General features: G+C 32.7%; 2 protein-coding genes and 1 pseudogene across 2 annotated transcripts; all 3 read left to right on the top strand.

Moving 5' to 3' along the window:
* The first annotated feature begins 241 nt into the window (after positions 1-241).
* Positions 242-3,520, top strand: LOC128182892 (E3 ubiquitin-protein ligase TRIM71-like). The gene has a single exon (XM_052851663.1). It carries the CDS (start codon positions 272-274, stop codon positions 1,949-1,951), a length of 1,680 nt encoding a protein of 559 aa, XP_052707623.1. The 5' UTR covers positions 242-271; the 3' UTR covers positions 1,952-3,520.
* A 4,771-nt stretch (positions 3,521-8,291) lies between these two features.
* Positions 8,292-16,150, top strand: LOC128183623 (uncharacterized; annotated as a pseudogene).
* A 1,008-nt stretch (positions 16,151-17,158) lies between these two features.
* Positions 17,159-18,629, top strand: LOC128185985 (uncharacterized). Its single transcript, XM_052855713.1, has one exon. The coding sequence runs from the start codon at positions 17,553-17,555 to the stop codon at positions 18,345-18,347; it is 795 nt and encodes a 264-aa protein (XP_052711673.1). The 5' UTR covers positions 17,159-17,552; the 3' UTR covers positions 18,348-18,629.
* Positions 18,630-24,640: the final 6,011 nt, after the last annotated feature.

The following is a 24,640-nucleotide window of genomic DNA, read 5'->3' on the forward strand; positions in this document are numbered from 1 at the left end:
AAAAAATCCGAGATTAATGAAAAATGAGTCCCGCTGGGTAGGCAAAATCGGTATACCATTCTAACATTAAACCACCAAATGGAAGTAAAAGAATCTGATTTTGTATAGACCAAACATAAAACGTTTGATATTAAAAAGTTGTAAGTAATTTATTAACGCTGGTAAAATAAACTAAATCATTAATTTTGAAACCTCAAATAAAAATTGAAAATAATAATGCAAATGTTTTTTTTAGAATCCTTCTTGTTCTTAGCCAAAAATATTTGTCCCCATGGACCCTCGACACAGCGCTCAGGATTTGGTGCGATGTAATATGTGTGATGCTTCTGACCCCCTACTCCACTGTGATTTTTGTGAGATCAATCTTTGCAAAGCTTGTGTTGGGGAACATGTAATAGACTCGACTAAAAAACATCAGATGGTTCTATATAAAGAACGAGGTTCATCTCCAAGTTACCCTTATTGCTGTGAACATACAAAAGATCAGTGCAAGCATTGGTGTGAACAATGCGATATTGCAGTGTGTGCCCAATGTATTTGCTCTCCTAATCATCGAAGACATATCTTTTTAGATATTCTTACCTTTACTGAAAGAAAAAAAGACCATATACAAAAAGACTTTCACGAATTAGAAAAAATCCTCTTTTCGAAATATCAACATTTTGCATCAAACGTTCAGGTTCAGAAAGCAGAACTACTTAAGAACACACAGGAAATAAAAAAAGCAATAGACAAACATGGAGAAGACTTGCACAGAGAAATAGACACCATTATACAGAAGCTGAAATCTGATCTTGATGAAATGGACGCCAAACACATGGCTGTCTTAAACAAACAGGAAGATGAAATCACACTCACCATTTCTAAAATCACACAGAACATTGCGGATCTGAAGAAGTTACTAGACTCCAATGATGTCAGCCGTGTCTCTGCCTACAAATCCAGGAATGCAGAGTTCAAAAGATTGCCTCCTAAACTCACAGTTTCTTTACTATACTTCACCCCTCAGACAATTAACCCAGAACAACTTTACCAACAATTTGGGTCCCTGTCAGCATTCTCCATGACAACAGAGGAACATGGCTTCACCATGGAAACCTCAGAAGCTGGATCCTCTCCTCTCAAACCAATGCTTGACGAGCCACGGATCATCTTCACCATACATACCCACTACAGAGGCATACATAAATGGCTATGCGGTGTTACTTGTCACAGTGATGAAGAGATTTGGACGTGTGGATACGATTTTAAAATCATGAGTCTCTACAACCTCCAGGGGAAACTACTGAAGTCAATCCAAACCAAATCAGATAACTCGCCAGAAGACATAGCAGTGACAAGGAGTGGAGACCTTGTTTATACTGATAGACAAAATAGAACGTGGAACACAGTTAAGAGTACACGTGTACAGACAATGACCAGACTACAGGGGTGGACACCTCGTTGTGTTTGTAAAACCTCCTCCTATGAACTTTTAATTGGCATGGACAGTGATGATGATAAAGAGACAAAAGTTGTGCGATACTCTGGCTCCACAGAGAAACAAAGTATTCAGTACGATGACAAAGGACAACCTCTCTATTCATCTGGTGACTATAAATACATCAGTGAGAACAGGAACCTAGATATCTGTGTGTCCGACCATAAAGCCCATGCAGTAGTGGTGGTCAACCAGGCCGGGAAACTCCGGTTTACCTACACTGGTCCTCCCTCTACTACCAAGGGATCATTTACTCCACGTGGTATCACAACGGACAACCAGGGTCTGATCCTTACTGCAGATTGCGACAACCACCGTATCCACATCCTGGATCAGGACGGACAGTTCCTCCGCTATATTGACAGCTGTCAATTACAGAACCCAGTCGATTTATGCGTGGACACCATAGACAACCTCTATGTTGCTGAGAACAACACAGGTAAAGTGAAGAAAATACAATATTACAGGTAAACAAATGATGAGGACAAGTCATGTGTTAACACACTGTGAGCATTAAAATACACTAAATAAAAATAGGTTTACATTTTATGTACCTGTTAGAAAACTGTTTCTATACATTGTATGTATAATGTTCAGGCAAACTGTGCTTTAAATGTAATAAAAAGCGATGTATATCATATGAAATTTATGTTTTAAAATAGTGTGTTTTTCAAACACTGTGAATTTTATGTAATATAATTGGTTAAGTAATGAATATTAGTTCTATGTATGTTATACTTTACGAGGGTTGTCCCAAAATAACGTAGACAGGACACATAATTTATAATCTGTTCACTGCAATTTCATTAGACTTCTATGTTTTCTTCAATGACCCTTTGGCAAACTGTTACGAAATTGTGTCGAACGGTTTTATATATATCACTTACAGCTACCATGTTTATCCATTAATCGTTGTTATTTATTATCATGTTTGAATGTGTTGTCATCCGTTCGTCCCATATCAATTGTTGATATGCATACTTTGTATCTTTTTCACGATATTGTCATTTAAATGCATGTTTTATCATCGAGTCCGAATGGCCTCGATCCTCCATTGTATGTTTGCAATCATTTATCACATTTTATCATTGAACATATGTATGTCTTCGCTTGCATCATTGTTATAGTATAACAGCTACTTGTACTTATCGTATTTTGTAGATTAAATCCCATATCTTAGTAGAAATAACTCATATTCTATCCAAGAACTTCACCGCGTGCACTTTCCCCGGTCTGTTTACGCCGGAAGTGGCGTAGGGTCGTTTCGGTTCAGCTATTGGCTAATTGAGGTTACCTAGGGGTACGTAAGGGTATATATACCCCCTATCTTCTGCTAATTAGACAGACACATATTTAATAATCTCCGGGCGACATATAATATACCCACTCTAGGGATGGCAGATGTGTCTCAGGCCCGTTGGGTAATTATTGTTATTTAATATATTATATTGTAAAGCTGAGATATCCCTTGTGGGATACCCAATACCTTATGGGAAGCCCATACGTGAAGTGGGAGGAGCCATTTGGGATTAATATATAAATATTAGGAAACTAGAGGCCTATCATTGGGAAAATGGGAAAGATTATATTTGTAGGGTTTTAAATAAGTACAAGTAGCTACTTTAATTATTTGTATAGGTAGGATTTTTATTTATGGGATGTGGGAGGATTTTTGGCTATGGGAGTTTGTGTGACTTTTCCATCATTACATCATTTCGTTGTTTCATTTGAATAAATTATTGTTATATTGTTAATCCTGACTTGTTTATTTATTTATCCAATAAGGTTAACTTACAGGAGTGGAAAACCCACAAGTTTGCTCACTCCCACCAGGGGGTGGAACGCAATAAAACAATGCTGAAAAGTTCAAATCTGTACTTTATTTATTTCTCGAGAAAATGAATAATTAGTAACAACACGTTTTGTCAGGCGGCGCAATGTGCGACGTCGAAAATTTCCAGTTTTACGTTGTTGCTAAACCCTCCACATCGTTTACGATAACATTTACGTTTTATTTCCGAATATGTCTTAGATAAAATATTATCTTTGAACATGTACCCTGCGTGCACATTCAATATATATTTCTAGTTTTTTTTAAAAATATTTTCTAATGTAAAAAGGATCTGTCGGCTCCAAACTTGCCCTGTTTTACTTGTTGTCCAACGTCCGTCTTACCGAAATGTGTCGTTTAACATTTTGACGTCCATTAATATCGTTCGGGGTTTCTTTTTTCCACTTATTGTCGTCATACTTGTTCAAATTTTTTCAATGTTGTTTAACTACTTACTCACAAAACGCATTTCTCATCGATTTTGTTAATTTCATTCAATTCTAAAGCCGCTCAGGAATAATTTCATGGACAAAATTGTATCAGTTATTTACTGCTGCGCCGCCTTAAACGCTGACAACGTCATTTTATTACCGGTTAACTTTTCAACTTGTCACAAAACGCGCTATAAAATATTTCAAAGTTTTGTTATAGCCAAAACATTTTCTGAGTAAATAATAGAAATATTATCAAATATCAGTGTATGTTTCATTCAAAAAGTACTTTTCCGCCTAATTTTCAATTCATTATGTTGATTTTAACTTTCTGTTTTTGACATTGCGCCGCATGTCGAATTTCTGATCTAACATGCTTTCATTTCACTTATTTAATCTCAAACAATATTCGATTTTAAAAAAAATTTTGAATGCAACTTTCTTGAACCCTTTGTGGCACAAATTTCATCTTCTTTTGTCTTCGATTAACTGAATAACGCCACTTGTCTACGCTATTTTGGGACAACCCTCGTATAACATAACTTGGAGAAGTTTACGTTTTATAAACTGCAAAGCGGTTTATAAAAAAGTGTATAATAAGTTATGTCATACCTGTGTACTCATAAAACATAAGTAAAATTTAATTCATTCCTTGTGATTTAATTGTCCACTACTTAATTCAGAAAGGCCAATTTTTAGTAAAATGACATGTGATTTGTAAAACTGTTATGTCAAACTCTTTTTACAACTTAGTTGCAAATATGTTAAACACAAAATAATTCAATCTTTGAAGGAGCGAATGTGGCAGTAGTTCTTATGACATCTCCGCTTAATACATTACGGGACGCTCTCTGGTATTTCAAATCAGTAGCTAAACTGGCACAAAACAGTCCGACAAAAGTAATACTTTTAATATTGATTCGATTAACATTAAACAGAAGAGGCTTGAAAATGCGTAAATTAGGATTGTTTTTGTGAAAATAATCTTTTTAGTTATTGAAGCATATAGAATTGCCGATTGATCATTTTGACACCCCTCCCCCTCCAAAAAAAAAAATTAAAATAAAATAAGTTTTTATTTAGTAAGCTGACATATTCTTATCAGTTGTATTATGTTTAACTTTCTTCTTAAAAGTACGATAGTGGGGGTGATTTAACGTTCTTAATTTTAGAAATGTACATGTACAAAATAATAAGTGTTTAATAAACTCATAGATATATTCTGATTATTTGTTTTTCAATGCTAAAAAATAAATTCAAAGGTTGTGCTTGTATTCCTTTTTTATGTTTTAAAAACAGAAACTGTCACAAAAAGTCATCGTTTCAGAGTAATATCTCCGTTAAATGACAGGAAGAGGCACTGACATTTTTTATGTCGTAGACCACGTGCTAATGTTGATATATGACATTTTAAAGAAATTTTCATTGAGTATTTTTGTGGGCTTTCACATTCTGTTCAAATTTAGAATCACATATCCAAAATTGAAACTCTAATATTGCTATGTCTAAAGACCAATTGTAATTATATTTCTTTTCTTAAAATATTGAAAATAATTTTCAATAAATTTCCTTAAATTAATTATCCAAGAAAACTGTCACAAAAATTGTAATGTCAAAAAAGGGGACCATTCGTATAAAAATATATTACATCCCCTGCAACACAAGAAAGTGACTGCAAAAATATAAATTTTGTATAAAGTATCTCAATGCATAGTTTAGTGGAATTTCATTTAATTTAACTTTAAAATTTGTTTGGTTGCCTATATTATTAGATGAATCTCCTTTTTAAGGAGATTTAAGTAGTCTTTAATGGCCACGATCATCCGTTTAAACTTCACACCCTTGTGGGTTTTTTTCAAATCTTCGACAAAATCTATTTTAAATTAGATTTTGGTAGTAGAAAAAATAACGTGGAATACATAGAGAAATCTCCAAAAACTAGGTCAATGAAGCTTTGAAGCGAGTGTCTGTGTCAAAAATAGTTCTGACTACAGGTATTTGATAAAGCATCAAATCTGTATGAGATAACGGAATCTCAACAGAAATTGGTTGAAGTACATACTAGTCGTCAGTGAGTCGCGTGTCATAAATGAGTTCGCAAAATGGCCGCCGTTACATTGTTTTTTCTGGAAGGTAGATTTTAAAACCAAAATAAAGCCTACTTTCTACGATAATTTAAAAATAGTCCGATGATTCTCCGACTTTTTTCTGCTTTTGCCGACGGTTTTTTTAAATTAGCTATCCCCCTTTGGTAAACAATTATAAACAAGGAAACGCAGAAAAAAGTCCTCAAACAGATGTCAGATTTTGAAATTAAAACTGGAAGGATTGTCGGAATAAACAGCCAAAAATGTGGGATAAAGTTTTAAAATACTGAAGAATTGAGCGATGCTAAAATCGTAACTCGAAGTGAAAAAATGGTGAAAAAGGGCACCGGGAGATGACTGAATATAGTTTAAAGGTGTCCAGAAATAACAGAAAGGATGCTTTTAGAAATCGAAAAGCTTGATTCACTGCAAGACCAGAGTCTAATTTGGTGAACAAAACCGTAATTAGACTGTAGGAAAACCAGTATCAACACAAGTTTGGGCATACATAACGATTAGACATTGATATCATCGAAACTTAGTAGAAATATTTATTACACGAGTACAAAGGTAAAAAAAAAATGAAACCCGAATTTTTCGAGAACTGGGAAGAGTTGTTGTTGACATTTTGAGTAGCCTACCTTTATATTCAATGCAAAGCATGTAAATAGATAAAAGAAGAAAATTCTAAAATTATTTCACTCCCAAGGATATATTACAAAGTACTTTATATGTCTTCTAAGTCATTTTTACTTTGTTGTTAGAAATATTTGGTCCAAATAATTTCGGTGATGACGAGATCTAGTAAGTAAACGTCAGCCATTTTGTGAACTCATTTATGGCCTACTATATTGTACGTTATACCTATGCCAAATATTGTTCATTATGCCTTTTGATATTGTACATATTGAGAGAGAGGAAATCTATAACTATTTGTTTAATCCAGTGAGTCGAAATGGTGCATTAATGATCTTTCCTTCACAGCAAACGTGATTTGCTGTCTTACTAACAACACATCTATTTGTTTTCCGGTTTTTGTATAAATCTTCAACAGATTATTTTAAATAAATTTTTTGGGTAATAGAAATAGTTATAAGGAATGTATAAGAAATCTTATAAAAAAATTTGTTAAGCACCTCATGTTTGATTAAGCAAAGGCTTATCACATGTGTAATATACACAACGCCAAATGAAATAAAATGATATTCAGGGAGAAATATGCAATTAAGTCCAGTGACGATCGAGCCTCTGCTCTGAAACAGAATTATAAATAAACTTCTGCCATTTATCACTGAGCGTCATAGCATTAGTATGGACTTGATTGAACTTAGTTATTAGGGTGGTAACGTTGTAGCTCCTCTTTTTATGCAGATTGGGACAAGGGCTTCTCCCCATGTAACGAAGGAGACTTTCCTGTTTAACATCTTGGCTCCGATATGTGTGGACATGTTGGGAAACATAAGATTCCGAAGATCAATATAATGAATATTATAAAATATACAGCTTGATATAAATATGGTTATTTGCATTATAACTTACAATATATTTGTTTTGTGTGCATGGCCTAATGTGTGTAAAAGGATCGACGTTATCAGTGAAGTAGATAACAATTTGAAACCTTTATCAAACATTGCACAAACATGGTACATTTTAGCACTATAATATATCGGGACATTCAGATAAAAGTAATCAAAGGCTTTCTTTTCGCACTGGAAACTTAGCATAATTTTACAATTATCGACACAATGAAATATAAAACAATTACTGCTAAATTTTATCTATTGCACATTTTAACAACCTTTAAAACACTCGTAACAAAAAAGATAAAGAAATTAATTGTAATTAAATTCACAATATTAACAACTTACAGAGATTCAGATATGATCAATTCAGATAAAACTAATTTTATATCTTTTTATATGAAAGCTTTATGAAAACTTAAAGTGAAATTGTTGCTATATTGTATCATACTGAAGTTGCATAAAAATATTGGGAACGAAACAGCTTAAGTTCAAATTGTCCTGAATCCGGCTGTTATCAGGGGTCACATGAGGACGATACGCCCTCTTCATAGTTGAATTGTCGAGGTTTGTATAAATCTTATTATTGAGAGTTAATTATATGTGCATAAATAAAAAATATTACATTGATAATTGTAGTTATAAATAAACAATTTTGATAGAGAACACAACATGTTATGTTTGAGCTTTTATATTTGATATTCAATATTAATATATATATTGAAGCTGTTAAACACATATTGCCAATAACGGTCCGTATTTATTCGTTTGGAAGCTAATTCGTTTTATTGTTAAATTTTACTAATCATTCAAAGATTAAGTTAAGAAAACTGTCTTTGTTGTTAGCCTGGATTATCATCAGAATGTTCTGTGTTATTATGTATACTGTATTGCTTTATTGCAGTCATGTTTGATTACTGAAACCTATTAGCTTGAGGAATCTTTATTTACATCACATTTCACAACCCAACCGAATATCAACAGAAACCATTTGTACCTGAAGGTTCGTTGATCAAGCACTTCACAAGTAGAATCAAATGAACGCATAGATCAATATTACAAACAAATATTATACAATTAGTCAAACTGCACACACGTTTTGATGCAAAAGAAAATACTTGTATTTAAACATTACGTGTAATTTAAATGAATGACATATACACGTATATACATTAGCTGAAATGAAATTGACATTAAAAAAATGCATTCTTATTAAAACCATCAGCCTTCTCTTAACACTCGCCAGGGTCCGACAGACTTATAAATTCTTTTGTAAAGCGATCTTGCAGAATTTCAGGATGCTTGTTGATCCAATAGCTCACCACTTTTATTCCAGGCTCTGTTGGTATATTAGAATATGAATTGACCACGTCAAATGACACAAGTTTTGGGGTATGTTGAACACTTTCAGGCAATTGGTTTATAAAATTCACACCATCCTTAATAAAACTGGGAACTTTTTCACAGTAGGGTTTTAGTTAAATATCAATCAAATGACTTAATCTTTGGGTGGATGAATTAGGTCCTCCTACAATAGGTCTAAAATAGAGGCCTTCTGGATTTAGGCAGCAAATATATTTTCCGGTCTGGGTTTCTACAGCATTTTTTATTTGTAATGATTTATGCACCTTTGGTAATCCGTAGAATTGACTTTCTCGGGCATCAAAGTTAATAAGATAGTCTCTTTCCTTTGTAGTGATATTTGATCAATTTTCATTCACAAATTGTTTTATTTTTGACAGAGTTTTTTTCTCCTGGTTTTCTTCAACGTGTTTATAATATTCTGGGTCATTAAGCATATCTAATATTTTAACTTCATAATATGCCTTATTCATTACAACAACTCCGCCTCCTTTGTCGGCCTCTTTGATAACAATGCTGTCATCATCACATACATCTTTTAAGGCTTGTTCCTCTTTTTTCGATATATTTGACTTTGTTTGTCTTGGAACGTTAGAAAATTGGAAATTATCAAGAGTATTACACACTGTATCTAAAGTTTGATTTCTACCCCGTTTTGGATTAAAATCTGACTTGTTTCTGACGAGATCCTGTTCTTGTTCCTCATTTAGATTTTGTGAAGAATCGTCATCATCCTCGTAAAAATATTCCTTTAGTCGAAGTTTTATTGTATATTCCTTAATATCCGTTTTAAGTTGTTTGTTAATTATACGGGGAGTTGGTGTATATTTCAAACCTTTTGATAATAATTTTATTTCAGTTTCATTCAATACTCTTTTCGAGAGGTTGAACACTTTAGAATTATGTTGCATTGGTTGCTGTGTGATATTAGCTTCACGAGCATCTATCACATCTGTGTCCGTTGTTGGCGTTTCCTCGGTATGTAGCTCTGCCCTCGATTGGGCTTGCCTCCTCCTAAAAAATGATGTTGTACTCCACGTTCAATAAAGGTTGTTTTCCCATTTCTGTAGTTTTTCTATGGTATGTGCCGTTTAGGTCTTTGGCCATAATGGTTTTGATTGATTCTCCTGTGGCAATCCGTTTGTTGATTTTTTAGTTTATCGTTGTCAACTCTCTGATTCCTGTATAGCGTCTGTCTGGCGTATTGTTGTTCTCGCCCTTGTCTAATGGATGTTAAGGAATTTTCATGATTTTTACTATTGTTGGTTACAGGAGAAGTGGTTTCCGTTTGTTCAGCATTCTCAGAATCCATGCCCACTTCAGAGGCTTAGCTTGCATTTAGGTTTTGCTTTGTTGTTTGTTTATGTGAGCTTGAAGTCGGTCTTGGTTTCTTAGAAGTCGGCTGTATGTGTGGTTGTTTAACATTATCTTTGCCGTAATTTTTCGCATAATCAAGTAACCATGCTTCGGTGTACCGCCATCTGTTGAATGATCGGTCCTCCTCCTTTTGACAGTCAGATTTCCACATTTTCTGCAATTTTTCTAGGATAAATCCACTGGCATTTTGATGTAACATTTGATCAATTTCTTCATCAATCTTTAAAACCTTCAATCGATTGTTTTCTGCTCTCATTTGCAGCAATGATATCTCTCCGTTTATCCGATTTAAAGCCATTTCTACCCGAATTTCAGTTTGGTTTTTCGGTTCTCCAAGAATGTCCTTGATTCTGAATTTTCGAGGGATGATGGGATCGCCCTGACTTTAATTTAAAGTATTTTACATGATTATCATTGTTAATTTGCTTGTAGTATGTTTGTTTTCTGTAGTTAAGAAGTCTACTCCATTCGGCTTTAATTCTTTGTTTAATCCAATAGGCTTCTTTTTGTAACATAAGCTCATTTGTTTCTCTTTGAATCATTAATGTTGGTGATTGGTATGAGCTTACCTCCATATTAGTTGTTTTCAGGTACGTCTCCTCCTTATCTTTTGTATTTTCTATATTGTCGATGATAACATTGTTGGAAGATTTTCCCACAATATTTGACTGATTTACTGCATCAATCAGTTCTCTTAAAAGATCGTTCGTTATGTCCGTTTTCATCAAAAGTTCCGCTATGATATCCTTATCCATTTCTTTCTCTTTATTCGCTGTTCTCCGTGTCTCCATCTCGATCACTGGTAGTAACACATTGAAACACAATAAAATCCACAGTGGTCGGCGAGTTATAGATAAAAATTAAAAAAATAAAACACGAAAAACGTTCAATATAGCTTAAGCGCTTTCATTTTAAAAAAAAATCTTCAGAAGCTATATAATGGTAACATAGTAACGTGACGTCAAAAACTTGAATGTTGAACATGATGCTATCGAAATGTAGTAAATGAAATAAATGAATAAATGTGTTTACTAAATATTACGTAAATTTCATGTACATGAGCTTATATCTTTGAAATAAATTTTAAGTAGATACCTTTTAGTAGCACAAGATATATAAAAGCAAAATACAGCGTTGTCTTTGCAAAGTTTTTTTTATTTATAGCAATAAACGTTTTGACATGATTATATAATACGTATTTTATTTATGTACATGTATTTAAAAAGTCGTCGACATTGTCGGACATGTACAACATATCAGCTCAGCGGTGCCAGTTGTTTTATCATTCTGCCCATAAAGATGGTTCAATTTAAAAATATAAACATGAATTCCTTGGCAATAAGTTGTCGTAATTCATTATTTCACAATTAACCACATAACAAAACATTTTTGGTTTCTTGTAGGTTGTTGTTTTGGTCTATCGTCATGCCACTAGGTAAAACTTTTTTAAATGGCAACTTAGATATATTAATTTAAATAATACTATTTTATTCCTTATAGAGTTGTGATTTGTTGGATTTTCGAAATGAATTTTATGCAGATTTTTAAACAAACATTTAGAATTTTTACACTGTGATCCATTTTTTTTAAAATGTCAAAAAAGGATGCGACACGATGTTTTTTTCCAACAGAATTTCAAGATAATGACTTCATTGCAACATATTTGATTGTAAGCAGCATAGCATTTGCATATATAGATTTTAACTATAAAAATTTTTTATAATGCTTTTAATTCCTGCTTTCAGAAGACAGATCTGACCTTATTGTCAGAGATGCATTTATATTCCTAAAAGAAAACCTAGAGTTTGAGTTAAAACAAGATGACTTAATTCAGAGAGAATTATTGGACGAGAGAGATAAAGAAGATCGTATTTGTAGAGACCAGTGCAAGGCTTTTTGATGTGAAAGATATCTCAAACTTTTAATCAAGAAGAAAAGATGTAACAAATTTATTTCATTCATTAAAAAAACGCCGTTATTTGGTGGTATATTTTCTGAACTGCTAATCAGGAAACAGGGAGAAATAATAAAAAAAAAGACAAACATAACGGCAACGGGTAATGTAACAGAGTTTAAATATTGTTTTTCTATATTTCATATTTAAATATTCATGTTCAAATACAGTTAAATTATTATTCTTATGATTTCAGTTAAAACACAGAAATTTTCTTCAAGCTTAACGTTTGAGCTGCTACAGAAACATATATATTTTCTGTACACGGAGCTTGAACCTCGTGAAATTGCAGATTTAATGTTCCAGTCTGGTTACCTTTCCTGTAATGATCATGATTCTATTACGGACAGTCAACAAAAATACGTACGGTTTATGAGTCTTTTGGATATATTAGAAGAAAAAGCACTGTATTCACAATTTGTGAATACATTACAAGCCTGCATGAAGTATAGTTCAGTGCTGGAAACATTACAAGAGGATAGAAAACCCAACCTCACCCCTTGTAAGTAACTTAACTTTTCTTTTTAAGGAATGAATTCAATCTTTACTTGGTATATACAATTTAAAATGGTTTTTGGCGGTTTATGCTCTATAAAAAAGCTTATAAATACTGTTTTAAATCATTTTATATTGTAAAAAACAAATAAATATTAAATCCATTGATGATAATTTGATTGTTTTACTCTTAATTGTAGATTTAAAAAACCGGTCTTTTGACCTTTAAAATGACGTAAAATGGTACAAAATTTAAACGTTACGTCAGGCGGATTGATACTTTTTTGACAATAGTCTTATAAAAAATAATTCTACAAAAAGTCTTTAATAAATATGCAACAAATAACATTTTAACGTAAGATAATGTTTATTTGTAGGTGAGTGTTCTCTGTGCATACAACACAATTTTACTCTTCTTCAAAAGGAACTTCCTGATGCTGATTGTACCACAGCTATTATGGACCATTTGTTCGATAAAACAAACCTGTACGACATCGATCAATGTAAGGGGAAAATACGCAAAAAATCAAAACTGTTGAAAATACTTTTGATGAAAGGCAACCCTGCTTGCATGGAACTTTTCAAAGTGATCGAAGCAAATCTGGAAAGAGTTGATTTGATTGATAAAATGAAGACACGGAGAGTTGAAATAACGTCGAGGGGTAATTGTAGCTCTTAGACTGATCGAAAAAAAATCTAACTAAAGAATTATCAATAGCTATTGATGGTTTAAATAGTGGTCTTAGATAATTAATATTTGATAAATGCAAACAGAGCAATGTCTAAGAGTTTTTGAATGAACATATCTATATTTATTTTGTTCTTTAAAAAAACTCGAGCTATGATTTTGTATGTTTTTTATTTATTTTTCATCAGGTAGGCCTGATTTGTCTCATCTTAAACGCCTGAGCCCATCGTGTCTTCAGGAACAAAAAGAATTTTTACTTGATGAGCTGGAGCCTATAGATCTGTGTGACCTTTTGTTAGAAGAGAAAGCGATAGAAATTATGACCCATGACAAAATAACAGAGACAGCAAATAAAGGATCTGTTACTAATCTTGCAGCAAAATGGAAACGACTGTTTCCACTACTTTCTGTACATTATTGAAAAGAACGAATTTAAAGATATCCGTAATGTATTGGCGAGCCAATCTGTCTTAGAAGCTGCACGAGAAGGTATATACGATTTAGGGACTATTTAAGCTCTGTGCTTAAGTATTTTTCCAAAACAATTCTAACTAAGTCATCCTTAGTCAATTATTTAAAAATCATAAATTAGCCACGTTACAAATGAATATAGATAAACATAATTTCAATACTAATTAAATACGGCTAATATAAATAAATTCAGTGGTAAGAGTTCCGATTAGTCGATTTTGTTAAATATTCAAACAAAAATTTGCAGAATGAAGAAAAGTAATGGAAAAGAATGAACTTCAATATTTTCAACTCTCAAATTCGTTTCATGATCTGTCAATCATTTACATTGTAATGGCATGATATTTTATGATTTTTCTGTCGATAACAATACAAGGCCACTATTATAGAAATTAAGACATTAACGTACTTATTTTGAATGAGGATATAATGTGCACCCGGCGTTTTTTTCATTTCTGTTTAGTTCAGTGTTTGCACCTTCTGAGAAAAAGAAATTCTTATCAATACACAATTATGGTTTTTTTTTGTTCCTATTAAGTATTAGATAAATAGCAATGTACATGTCAATTGCAATTAACCGTAACATTTATGGTTTCTTTATCTAGAAATAAGGGAACAATCGGATTTGAAATTGGCACACAATGTTGAAAAAGTAACAGGTATATCTAAATAATACTTTTTTTTCTAAACATAAACCAGTGTTTGTGAGAGAAAACTCGTTTTGAATTGAAACACATTCTCTCATATCTCACAAGATCGTTTGTGTTATTTACTTGTTTAGAATTAAATACATGTTTAATTAATATTTAGATGCGAAATACTGTTTAATTTAGACGATGCAAAAGATGATCCGATTGAACTGCGGTTGAAAGTTAAAGGTCGTCATGCTGCACGCGTGGAGCGGGATTTATTCAAACATTTTGAATCTTCTGATCCTGGACCTTGGCAATCGACCATGGTTTATGGACATATGGACATTGAGAATGTTTTTAGTGGATCTTGCTTGATGCCAAGAAAAACAATAAATTAGTTGATATAATATTTGGAATGCTGTAGAAGATAAACATTGCTGAAAAAATGGATGAATCAGAGCCATTAGAAATCCAGGTGCATGTTTGCTATGCTCGTCCTGCGAAAGGTAAGTTAATAAATTATTTATGGTAACAATGTACATGTAAATAATTAATGAAGTCCAACGATATTGAAAACAATTTATATGTCTTATTTTAGTGCATAAAAATTCGGAGAGAAGTAAAGCAGAACAGATTAAACACCGTCTGAAAGCTTACAGACACAAGCTGATATCTGATGTTGAACCCAGTGCTTTAGCTTCTGTATTATCGAAAACGTTTCAAGAAAGTGACTTTGACTCAGTTGATCATGCGGGTAGCTGTTCAAGAAGAGTTGAACGCCTGCTATCATTGGTTGAGAAAGGAGAACCCGGTCTAGTAAATGAGTTTGTGACCGTCTTAAACAATTTCGGTTATCATGAAATTGTAGAGTTGTTAAATCCCCATGACGTTCACCACACAGCAAGTATGTACATCTTAGCCATATATTAAGTGTTTGTTTTTTATTTCATTTAAATGCAATATATATTATACATCTGTATTCATGAATTAAAACACGATTATAATATTATCCATCGTTTATTTATAAACATTATCATTAATTCGTTTATCATGCATTCGCTTTTATCATATCAGAAGAAGGGGGGGGGGGGGGGTTTACAATTTTTATCTTATTTTTTTTAGTTATAGTCTTTCAAAAAATCACATTCTTATTTATATCATTGGCATTCTCAATATTTACTTCAGAATATGTGTGAATATTTAATTGCAGGAAATGTTAGGAAAAGAATAGCATATAATTTCAATAGAATCCTTGAAGAAATGCAGATGACATTTGCAAGAGAAACACTATCAAATCGTATAGGAGATATTGATGGTATAACACAAAGGATTCTACCAAAAAATGGAAATCGCAGACAAAGGATGAGTTATTTTCTGCAGTTCATTCTTAAAGAGGACCACAACGTGATTGAATTTGAAAAAATGTTAAAACAGAACGGTTTAGAAAAACTGCTAGAAATGAGTGAAAATGATCAAGAGCAGCTTGTGTCTACACAAAGTATAGGTAGGCTGTGAGTTACAAGGCAATTGGCCCTTATAAATTATCAATATTTGACTTCATGAATAAAGAATATAAAGTTGCCTTTTTGCACATATACTGATACTTTTTCATCATAGTTTAGAGATAAGATTTTTCAATGATACAGGAAATCATGTGTTTTCTTAAAATTGAAAATTCTAACCATATTTACATAAAAAAAACTATTTTGTTTGTGTGATTACAGAGGTGATTTTTGTTAAAGATCCAAAACCATCATCGTCAGAAATATTGTTTGAGTCTGTAATCACTTTGTCATGTTGCTCAGTCTACGAAAACTGTTAATGCTATAATGAAGTAAATTGTATATTTCTTTGAAAAAATTGCCATATTACATGTACAAATGACAATATATTTAAGAAATCTTATTATTGCTTTATTTTTGCTTTTTTGCGATCACTTTTTACATCACCGAATGTTCAATACGGTGAATAATATCCGGTAGTGTTTGTTATATGAAAGCTTTTAAATCGCAAAAATGACTGAAACAGTTAAAAGAATTTCAACATTTTATCCATTTTCGCAAATTTTGTGACACGGGAAAAATTGGTATACGGTATATATTATGACGAAAAGAACATGTACATAGATTTTTTCCATTCAATAGGACAACTAAGGTTGGGGGAGTTAAAAAATAAGAAAATATCCATACAAAAAGCTGATGGAAAAAATAAACAATGGTCAGTTAGAATATGCAAATATATGACGTAGCTTTTATCAAATTTTATATTGAGATAAACAAAAGCTTTAGGAGGGGCGGTAGTTTTCTTTTAAATTTTTAAAACGTTTGAAATCCCACCACAATACTTAGTCTTTTTATCTGTACACATTAATATATCTGATATGTTGCGATAATGGGAAACAATTCTTATTCAAAACATTTCGTTATTTAAATAATAAGGTAAAGAATAAATATGATAGATGTAATTTATAATTCATATGTATTTTATAGTCTTCGCAAAACCGACCATACAGGACCCTCGACACAGCACCCAGGATGTGGTGCGTTGTGATAGGTATGATACTCCTGTCGCCACACTATACTGTGACTTCTGTCAGACCAATCTCTGCCCACCTTGTGTTGGGGAACATATGATGGATTTTTCCAAAAAACATCGGGTGGTACAAATATTTCAAGACAGATTTACCCCAAATTATCCCAGTTGCCAAATACATTCCCTCAAGCAATGTAAATTTCACTGTGAACAATGTGACATTCATATTTGCGCCCTCTGTGTTTCCTCTGAAAGGCACAAAAACCACAAAAAACTGATTATTTTAAGTTACTTTGAAAGAAAAAAACATGATTTACAAACAGATTTGCAAAAAAAACCCAAAAATCTGAACTTAAGGAAATGCATTCCAAGCAAATGGCTGAACTTAATACAGGAAGAAGAAATAAACACATACTATTTCTGAAATCAAACATAGCATCACAGATCTCAAGGATGTACTGAAATCCAATGATGTCGGAATTGTTTCTGCCTACAAACCTAGGAATGAAGATTTCAGAGAATTGCCTCCAAAACTCTCAGTTTTTCTACCAAAAATTAACAAAAAGCAGCTTTATCAACAATTTGGTTCACTTGTGCCATTACCTATTACTAAAGAGGCTAAAAGCTCCCAATTAAAAAAAAAATCAGAAGCTAAAGTGTCTCCTCTCAAGTCCTTTTGTGATTTGCCGCAGATGACAACAATCGTACAGACACAGCATGAAGACGAGGAGAGTTGTCAACGCAGTGTTACCTGTCACAGTGATGATGAAATATGGACGTGTAGACACGATAACATAATGCGTCTCTACAACCTGCATGGAGAACTAGTGAAGAAAGTCCAAACCAAGTCAGGAAACATGCCACAGGACATAGCAGTGACAAGGGGTGGGGATCTAGTTTATACTGATAACAAAGACAGAACCGTGAACGTAGTGAAGAATAAACAGATACAGACAGTAATCAGACTACAGGGGTGGAAACCTCTCGGTGTCTGTAGTGCCTCCTCTGGTGACCTTCTGGTTGTCATGGTCAGTGATGATGATAAACAAACAAAAGATGTTTGTTACTCTGGCTCCACAGAGAAACAAAGTATTCAGTACGACGACAAAGGACGACCTCTCTATTCATCTGGTAGTTACATCTGTGAAAATAGAAACCTAGATATTTGTGTATCTGACATATCAGCCCGTGCAGTAGTGGTGGTCAATCAGGCTGGAGAGCTCCGTTTTAGATACACTGGACGGTCCTCTTCATCAAAGGTATCATTTACACCATATGACATCACCACTGACAGCCAAAACCGGATCATAACTGCAGACAGTAATAACAACTGTATCCACATCCTGGATCAGGACGGACAGTTCATATCCTACATTGACAACTGTCAATTACAGTATCCTTGGGGTCTCTGTGTAGATAGTAGAGACAATTTGTTTGTATCTGAGTATGACACAGGTAAAGTAAAGAAAATACAATACTATGTGTAGACCGGTGAATTGCATGCAACTAATGTGAAGAAAGGGACATTTTGTTTTATGAGAACAGCTGTAAAAGACATGTATAACTTTTGCCCTTCTGACATTCAAAAGTGCCATTTTTAGTTAAATACACACTGTATCTGTCCTATTTCAAGAATGTGTACTGTTGGTTCCAAGAATTGTTGATATTTACATATAATTACTGTTCTTTCTGATAACTGTTGTGAGTAATAATGATTGTTGGTAATTACTGACATAGTTAGTTCAGTTAATTTTGCAGTTTCTAGTTTATTTTGAAAGTTTATAATCGCTTAATATATTTTCTGAAAAAATGTTGATTATGAGAGTAGTTGAGATTATTTTCTTTAGATCTTCAAAAGTCCAATACTTTATATCTTAACTATTAAAAAAAAGACATTTTGCGATCTTCTCTAGACAAATCATGTTATGGCATGGGAAGTTCGAGATCAATCGTAATCGATCTTAAAGAATTTTCTTCTACAAGTAATCGACAGAGGTATCTGAAGAGATTTTAAAATGGCCCATTTTCGCAAACGTAGTATAAAGTAATAAATGGTTGTGCAAAACCTTTATTAGCTCATCTGAACCGAAGGTTCAAGTAAGCTTTTCTGATCACCCGTTGTCCGTCGTCCGTCCGTCCGTCCGTCTGTCCGTCCGTCTGTAAACTTTTCACATTTTCGACTTCTTCTCAAAAACCACTGGGCCAATTTAACCAAATTTAGTACAAAGCATCCTGATATAAAGGGGATTATAAATTGTTAACATAAAGGGCACAGCCCTATTTAAAAGGGAGATAATTGCGAAACAGTGAGTATAGGGTACGTGTCTTTAAAAATCTTCTTAAGAACCACTGCACCAGAAATGCCAATTTTTACACAAAAGCTTGTATATATAGTGAGGATTCTAAATTGTAAAAACCGTGACCCTCGGACCAAAACTGGGGACCTAGGCGGGGTTATACGATAAGGTGTAAAAATTCACTAAATATTATTTTAGTTTATCGCTTACATTTAATTTGGATATCGTGTCCGATAAAAATAAAAATAAATATGTAGATTGATTTGTTATCGGGCACCTCTCCAAAATAAATGTAAGTGATAAATTTATCTTGTGATTTTGTTGCAATATTGCAGCTAGTTTGGTTGAGCATTATAGATACGGCAGATTAACGCACGTGGTGTGGATTTATTAATAAACAACCATACCATAGATAATCTTGTTTCACATGGGAATTAAATTTTTAAAAAGTATGTTTTATTATAATAAGGGAAACACTATAAAGTGTTTCCCGCGTATACAAATGATGAACCCGTAAAATTTGCTCAAAGAGTGTTTAAAGCAGAAAGAAAATAATTTATTTTTTAACTTTGAAATTTCTTCGATTTTTGTAACCATGATGAGTTATGATTCATTGTAGAACAAATGCATCACGTCGTATTTCATAAGGGAATATACTGAGTATACAATCACATGGTGATGTTAAAATTGCATATAAAAATATAGTTGCATATTGTGGTATTAATGGACTTATTGTACGTACGACCTAAATCAGACAGCGCGTGCATGGATCTCTATCTCGCGGGATCTCTGGTCGAGGACGGATGTGTCCCAGTGCATGGCGAGGGCTATTGTGAAATCTTGTTGATGAACCCATGTTTTATGTGTATTTTATGTTGTCTGCTTGGCAATAAATACATACTATGATATGTATGAATATAGTTACACAAAATATTTTTAGTATGATATTATTTGATATACGACTATTGGTCAGAAATTTAAATTAATGATACCTATTTTAAAGAAAATGTCAGCTCAAGGCCTTTGTGGGCGTTCCGGCCTTTGATATGTATAATGAAGATTCTAAATTGTAGAAATCGTGACCCTCGGACCAAAACTGCAGCCCCAGGCGGGGTTCAAAGTTTAACATAGAACTACATATGAAAAATGTTTTGAAAAATTTCTTCTCAAGAACTACTGCACCAAAAAATGCCAATATTTACACAAAAGGTTGTACATGTATATATAGTGAATATTCTAAATTGTAAAACTCGTGACCCGCGAACAAAATGTGGGGCCCAGGAGGGGTTTAGATTTTAACATATATAGGAAAATGTTTTAAAATCTTCTTCTGAAGAACTATAATGCAACTGTTTGGGATATTACTATGCATACATGTACATCCTTAAATAATGTAGATCTAATTTGTAAAAATCGTAACTCCCGGACAATTGATGGGTCACCAAGAGGGGTTCAAAATTTAAACATTTTAAAAAACATAAAGTAAATGTTTAAAAAAAAATTCTCAAGAACTACAATGTTATAGTTTGTGGAATTTCTATGCATGCATCCTTGGCTTATGTAGAAATCTACTTGGTAAAATTGTGACCCCCGGACCAATACTGGGGCCGCAAGAGGGGGTCAAAGTTTATCATAGAATAATATAGAAATATAAAGGTAACATGTTAATAAATCTTCTTCTCTAGAACTACAATGCTTCAATTTGTGAGATTACTATCATGCATACAACCTTGGATAATGAAATTTCGACAGTTTTAAAATAGTGACCCTTGGACTAATACTGGGGACCCAAGATGGGTTTAAAGTTAAATGTAGGAGTTTATATGGAAAATGTTTAAAAATCTTCTTCTCGAGAACTACAATGCATCAATGTGTCAGATAACTACGTAAGCATCCTCAAATAGTGTAGATTCGAAATTATAAAAGCCGTGACCTCAATCTAATACTGGGACCCCAAGAGGTGTTCAAAGTTTAGCAAAGAAATTTAGAGGGAAAATGTTGAAAAATCTTTTTCTAGGGAACTATAATGCTTCAGCTTGTGAGATTACTATGCAAGCATCCTTAAATAATGTCGATTCCAAATAATTAAAGATTTAGCACTGGACTAATACTGTGGCCCCAAGAGGGGTTCAAAGTTTAACATAGAAAGATATATTGAAAATGTTTTTAAAAAGTTTTTCTCGAGAACTATAATGCTACAGTTTGTGAGATAACTATGCAAGGATCCTCAAATTGTGTAAACTCTAATGTAGTGGAACCAAGAGTTATCTTTCTTGGTGTTCTGTACAGTCTGAGAGTTATTCCTCTTGAAGTGGAACTCTTCTACGTTCAGTTTTTCAGGCTGTATACGTGCGGTCCCACCGCAGTGCTACACACTTTCATTCCTATGTTACTATTTATGTTGTTCAAGCCAATCATAAACCTCGGACCTATACTGGGTCCCCAGAATGGGGTTCAATGTTTAAAATAGAAAAAGCATATGCTACGAATTGTAATATTACAAGGAACTGCTGTTCAGGTGAGCGATGTGGCCCATGGGCCTCTTGTTGTATATATGCTCTTGCTTTGGTGCATTATTTATTTTTTTATATTAAATTAGCCCTAGAAAAAGTCTTTAAATACAAAAAAAAATTAATTCTTATAGCAAAATTATGATGAAATATATACTTTAATATTTGAGGCACAAAGAAATTGAAACAAACTTCAATTGACGCATAAACAAATAAAACATAAAATTTGTCAGTAATAGAGTTTATTGAATAGAATTAACTTGGTGATGTGACAATAGGCATTGAATAATATCTTACTTTTGATTTTCGCCGTGTGGTAAACGTGTTGATAATAAAAAGTTTTTATATTGAATACCTGTTTTAATTTGGTTTATTTTTGGGTTGGAAGGAGGGTTGAATTGTGTTTATCCTTGGAATAACATTACAATGTTGTAATCATGATATTATGAAATTCATGCTAAAAATTATGTGTTATTATTTTACTCTGCTTTTTCTTTTTATTGACTTCCTGAATATAGCTAAAATTGTTTTTTCTTTAATAACTTCAAAACCAATTGGTATCGAAAGCAATAAACTTAGTGTAGTTTCACAAAAGATGTGTAACATATTTCGAGAATAAATGAATTTATTTCTTTCAAATACTAGTACATCGTTTAATTTTCATTTCAAACATTTACTGTTGATATTTCATGTCATGAAAATTGAACCTTAGACTCTAATTAAAAGCAATATACATACTTATGTGGTAGTGAATGATATAAATACAATTTGAGATATTGCTACTGTCCTAAAACTCGTATTACTGGCAAAAGTTTACTTTAAACTAGCAATTTGTTGCTCTAATGACACTATGTTGCTCCTGAGGGAAAAAAAATAATTAAAAAAATAATAAAACAAAAACGTAGAAATCGCCAAAAATGTCTTTAATATTGATTTATATCGGTGTAAAGGTGAATAAAGACCCCCACATAGGCACATAATAATAACCTTCAACTGTAGAAAAAATACCCATTCAGTTTATATCATGTTATATAAGGATGTCAATTTTACTCGATTGGTTTAGTCGATTAATCCAGGGACGTATATACTAGTATATACGTCCCTGATTAATCGGAACCTTTAGTCAAGCGATAGTCGAGTACTCGTTGACATCCCTAATGTTAAACCGAAAAAAACACCTAACGTCAGTAGAATAAAACCCAGTCCTAACATATTTATATAATTTAATTTTGGTTGTAAAGCCTCATTTGATTGGCTATTTATACAGATGGAGAGGCATGTATTATAGTGTAAAACATACTGTCCTTTCTGACATATATTATTTTTCAAATAATATCTGCAATATGACTACTTTAAGGGAGAAAGTAGTCATATTGCAGATATTATTTGAAAAATAATATATGTCAGAAAGGACAGTTATAACTTCCCAAACAGAAAAAATAGCCTACGGGATCATATCAATGGCTTGTGTGTAAATCATGGTTTTGAGATGATTTCGGTATAGGAAAATCTCACATGCAAATGAGTTAATGGATCATGATTCTCAGGTGATATGTAAAACTAAACAAATTGCAAGAAAACCATACATGGTCCTGGTATGATCTGTTGTAACTAACAACTCATATCAAAACCATGATCCTGGTATGATCTGTTGTAACTAACAACTCGTATCAAAACCATGATCCTGGTATGATCTGTTGTAACTAACAACTCATATCAAAACCATGATCCTGGTATGATCAGTTGTAACTAACAATTCGTATCAAAACCATGATCCTTATATGACCTGTTAAAGGACAAGTATACAATAATTTCTTAAAGAAAAAAATGACCACTTAATTTATAATTTGCAACAGACAATTATAAACTTTTAATACTTGAATAACATTGTCAATTACCAAATATGAAAAATACATGTAGTATACATATATGTCACATGAGCTGTATCGTTAAGCCAATATAATCTGAATTAGAACACAGGATCAAAGTCTTCCATAATTTAGAAGATAATTATACTGTTATTTCAAACTCTTCTAGCAATTATTACATGAATTGTACAAATTAAAATATTACGTATGTATATCAAAACCTAGCTCAGGTCTGTAGCTCCCGGTCTGAACTAATGATACATCCACATCCATGCATTAGCCGCTTGCTTCACTTAATAAATCACTTGATAGTGTATTGTAAATTAGTCTTTATAAAATATTATTTACCTCAAAGTGAATAAGAATATATTCCCCCAAAATACTTCCATAAATTCACTTTTTAAATATGCCAAGATAGAGCAAGATGCCCAACAATAACAGATTTTCCTGACATGTACATCACATTTAGGCTCCAAGATGAACATTCAAAATTTGCAACTCAACTTCCTGTTATGCAGAAATCTTAATTCTTAGTGGTCAGTTTATCTCGCAATTAACGAATCATTTCAAACACATGCTCTGTTGCCTCTAAGATAATAGTACATATCAGAATCACAAGAAAATCATAGCAGACTCAAAACCAAGAAACAAACCACATCAGGATCATACTTCCTTATTTGTCACATATGATTTGGGTATGATTCATTTAATGGATCATGTCTAAATCATATAACAAAATCATGAATTTGTGAGTTTGATATGATTTTTAAGTGATTTTGATATGATTTCTTAAGAAAAGTTTTTGTTTGGGTTAATGACCTTTGTGTACAAACGAATTTAATATTTCATTTTTATTTTTATTTTACTTTGTCTGGTTTTTTTTATGATACATGTATATGTATAAGTTCCTTTTTTTTATTCATTAAGAGACGGATTAATTGAAGGGAATGATTTGTTTAGACAGATGTTCTTCCCACAAGGAAGAATGTTCTTGGTGTCATCTTTTTATTTGATAAGTAAAAGGTGTAAAATGATAGGTTTCACGAACGTTTCAAGTTAATCCGTAACCAATATATAGAGATGTCATTTATTTGTTTGAGTTCAT

The sequence above is a fragment of the Crassostrea angulata genome, chromosome 5, assembly GCF_025612915.1.
Source record: "Crassostrea angulata isolate pt1a10 chromosome 5, ASM2561291v2, whole genome shotgun sequence".
NCBI classification, from domain to species: domain Eukaryota; kingdom Metazoa; phylum Mollusca; class Bivalvia; order Ostreida; family Ostreidae; genus Magallana; species Magallana angulata.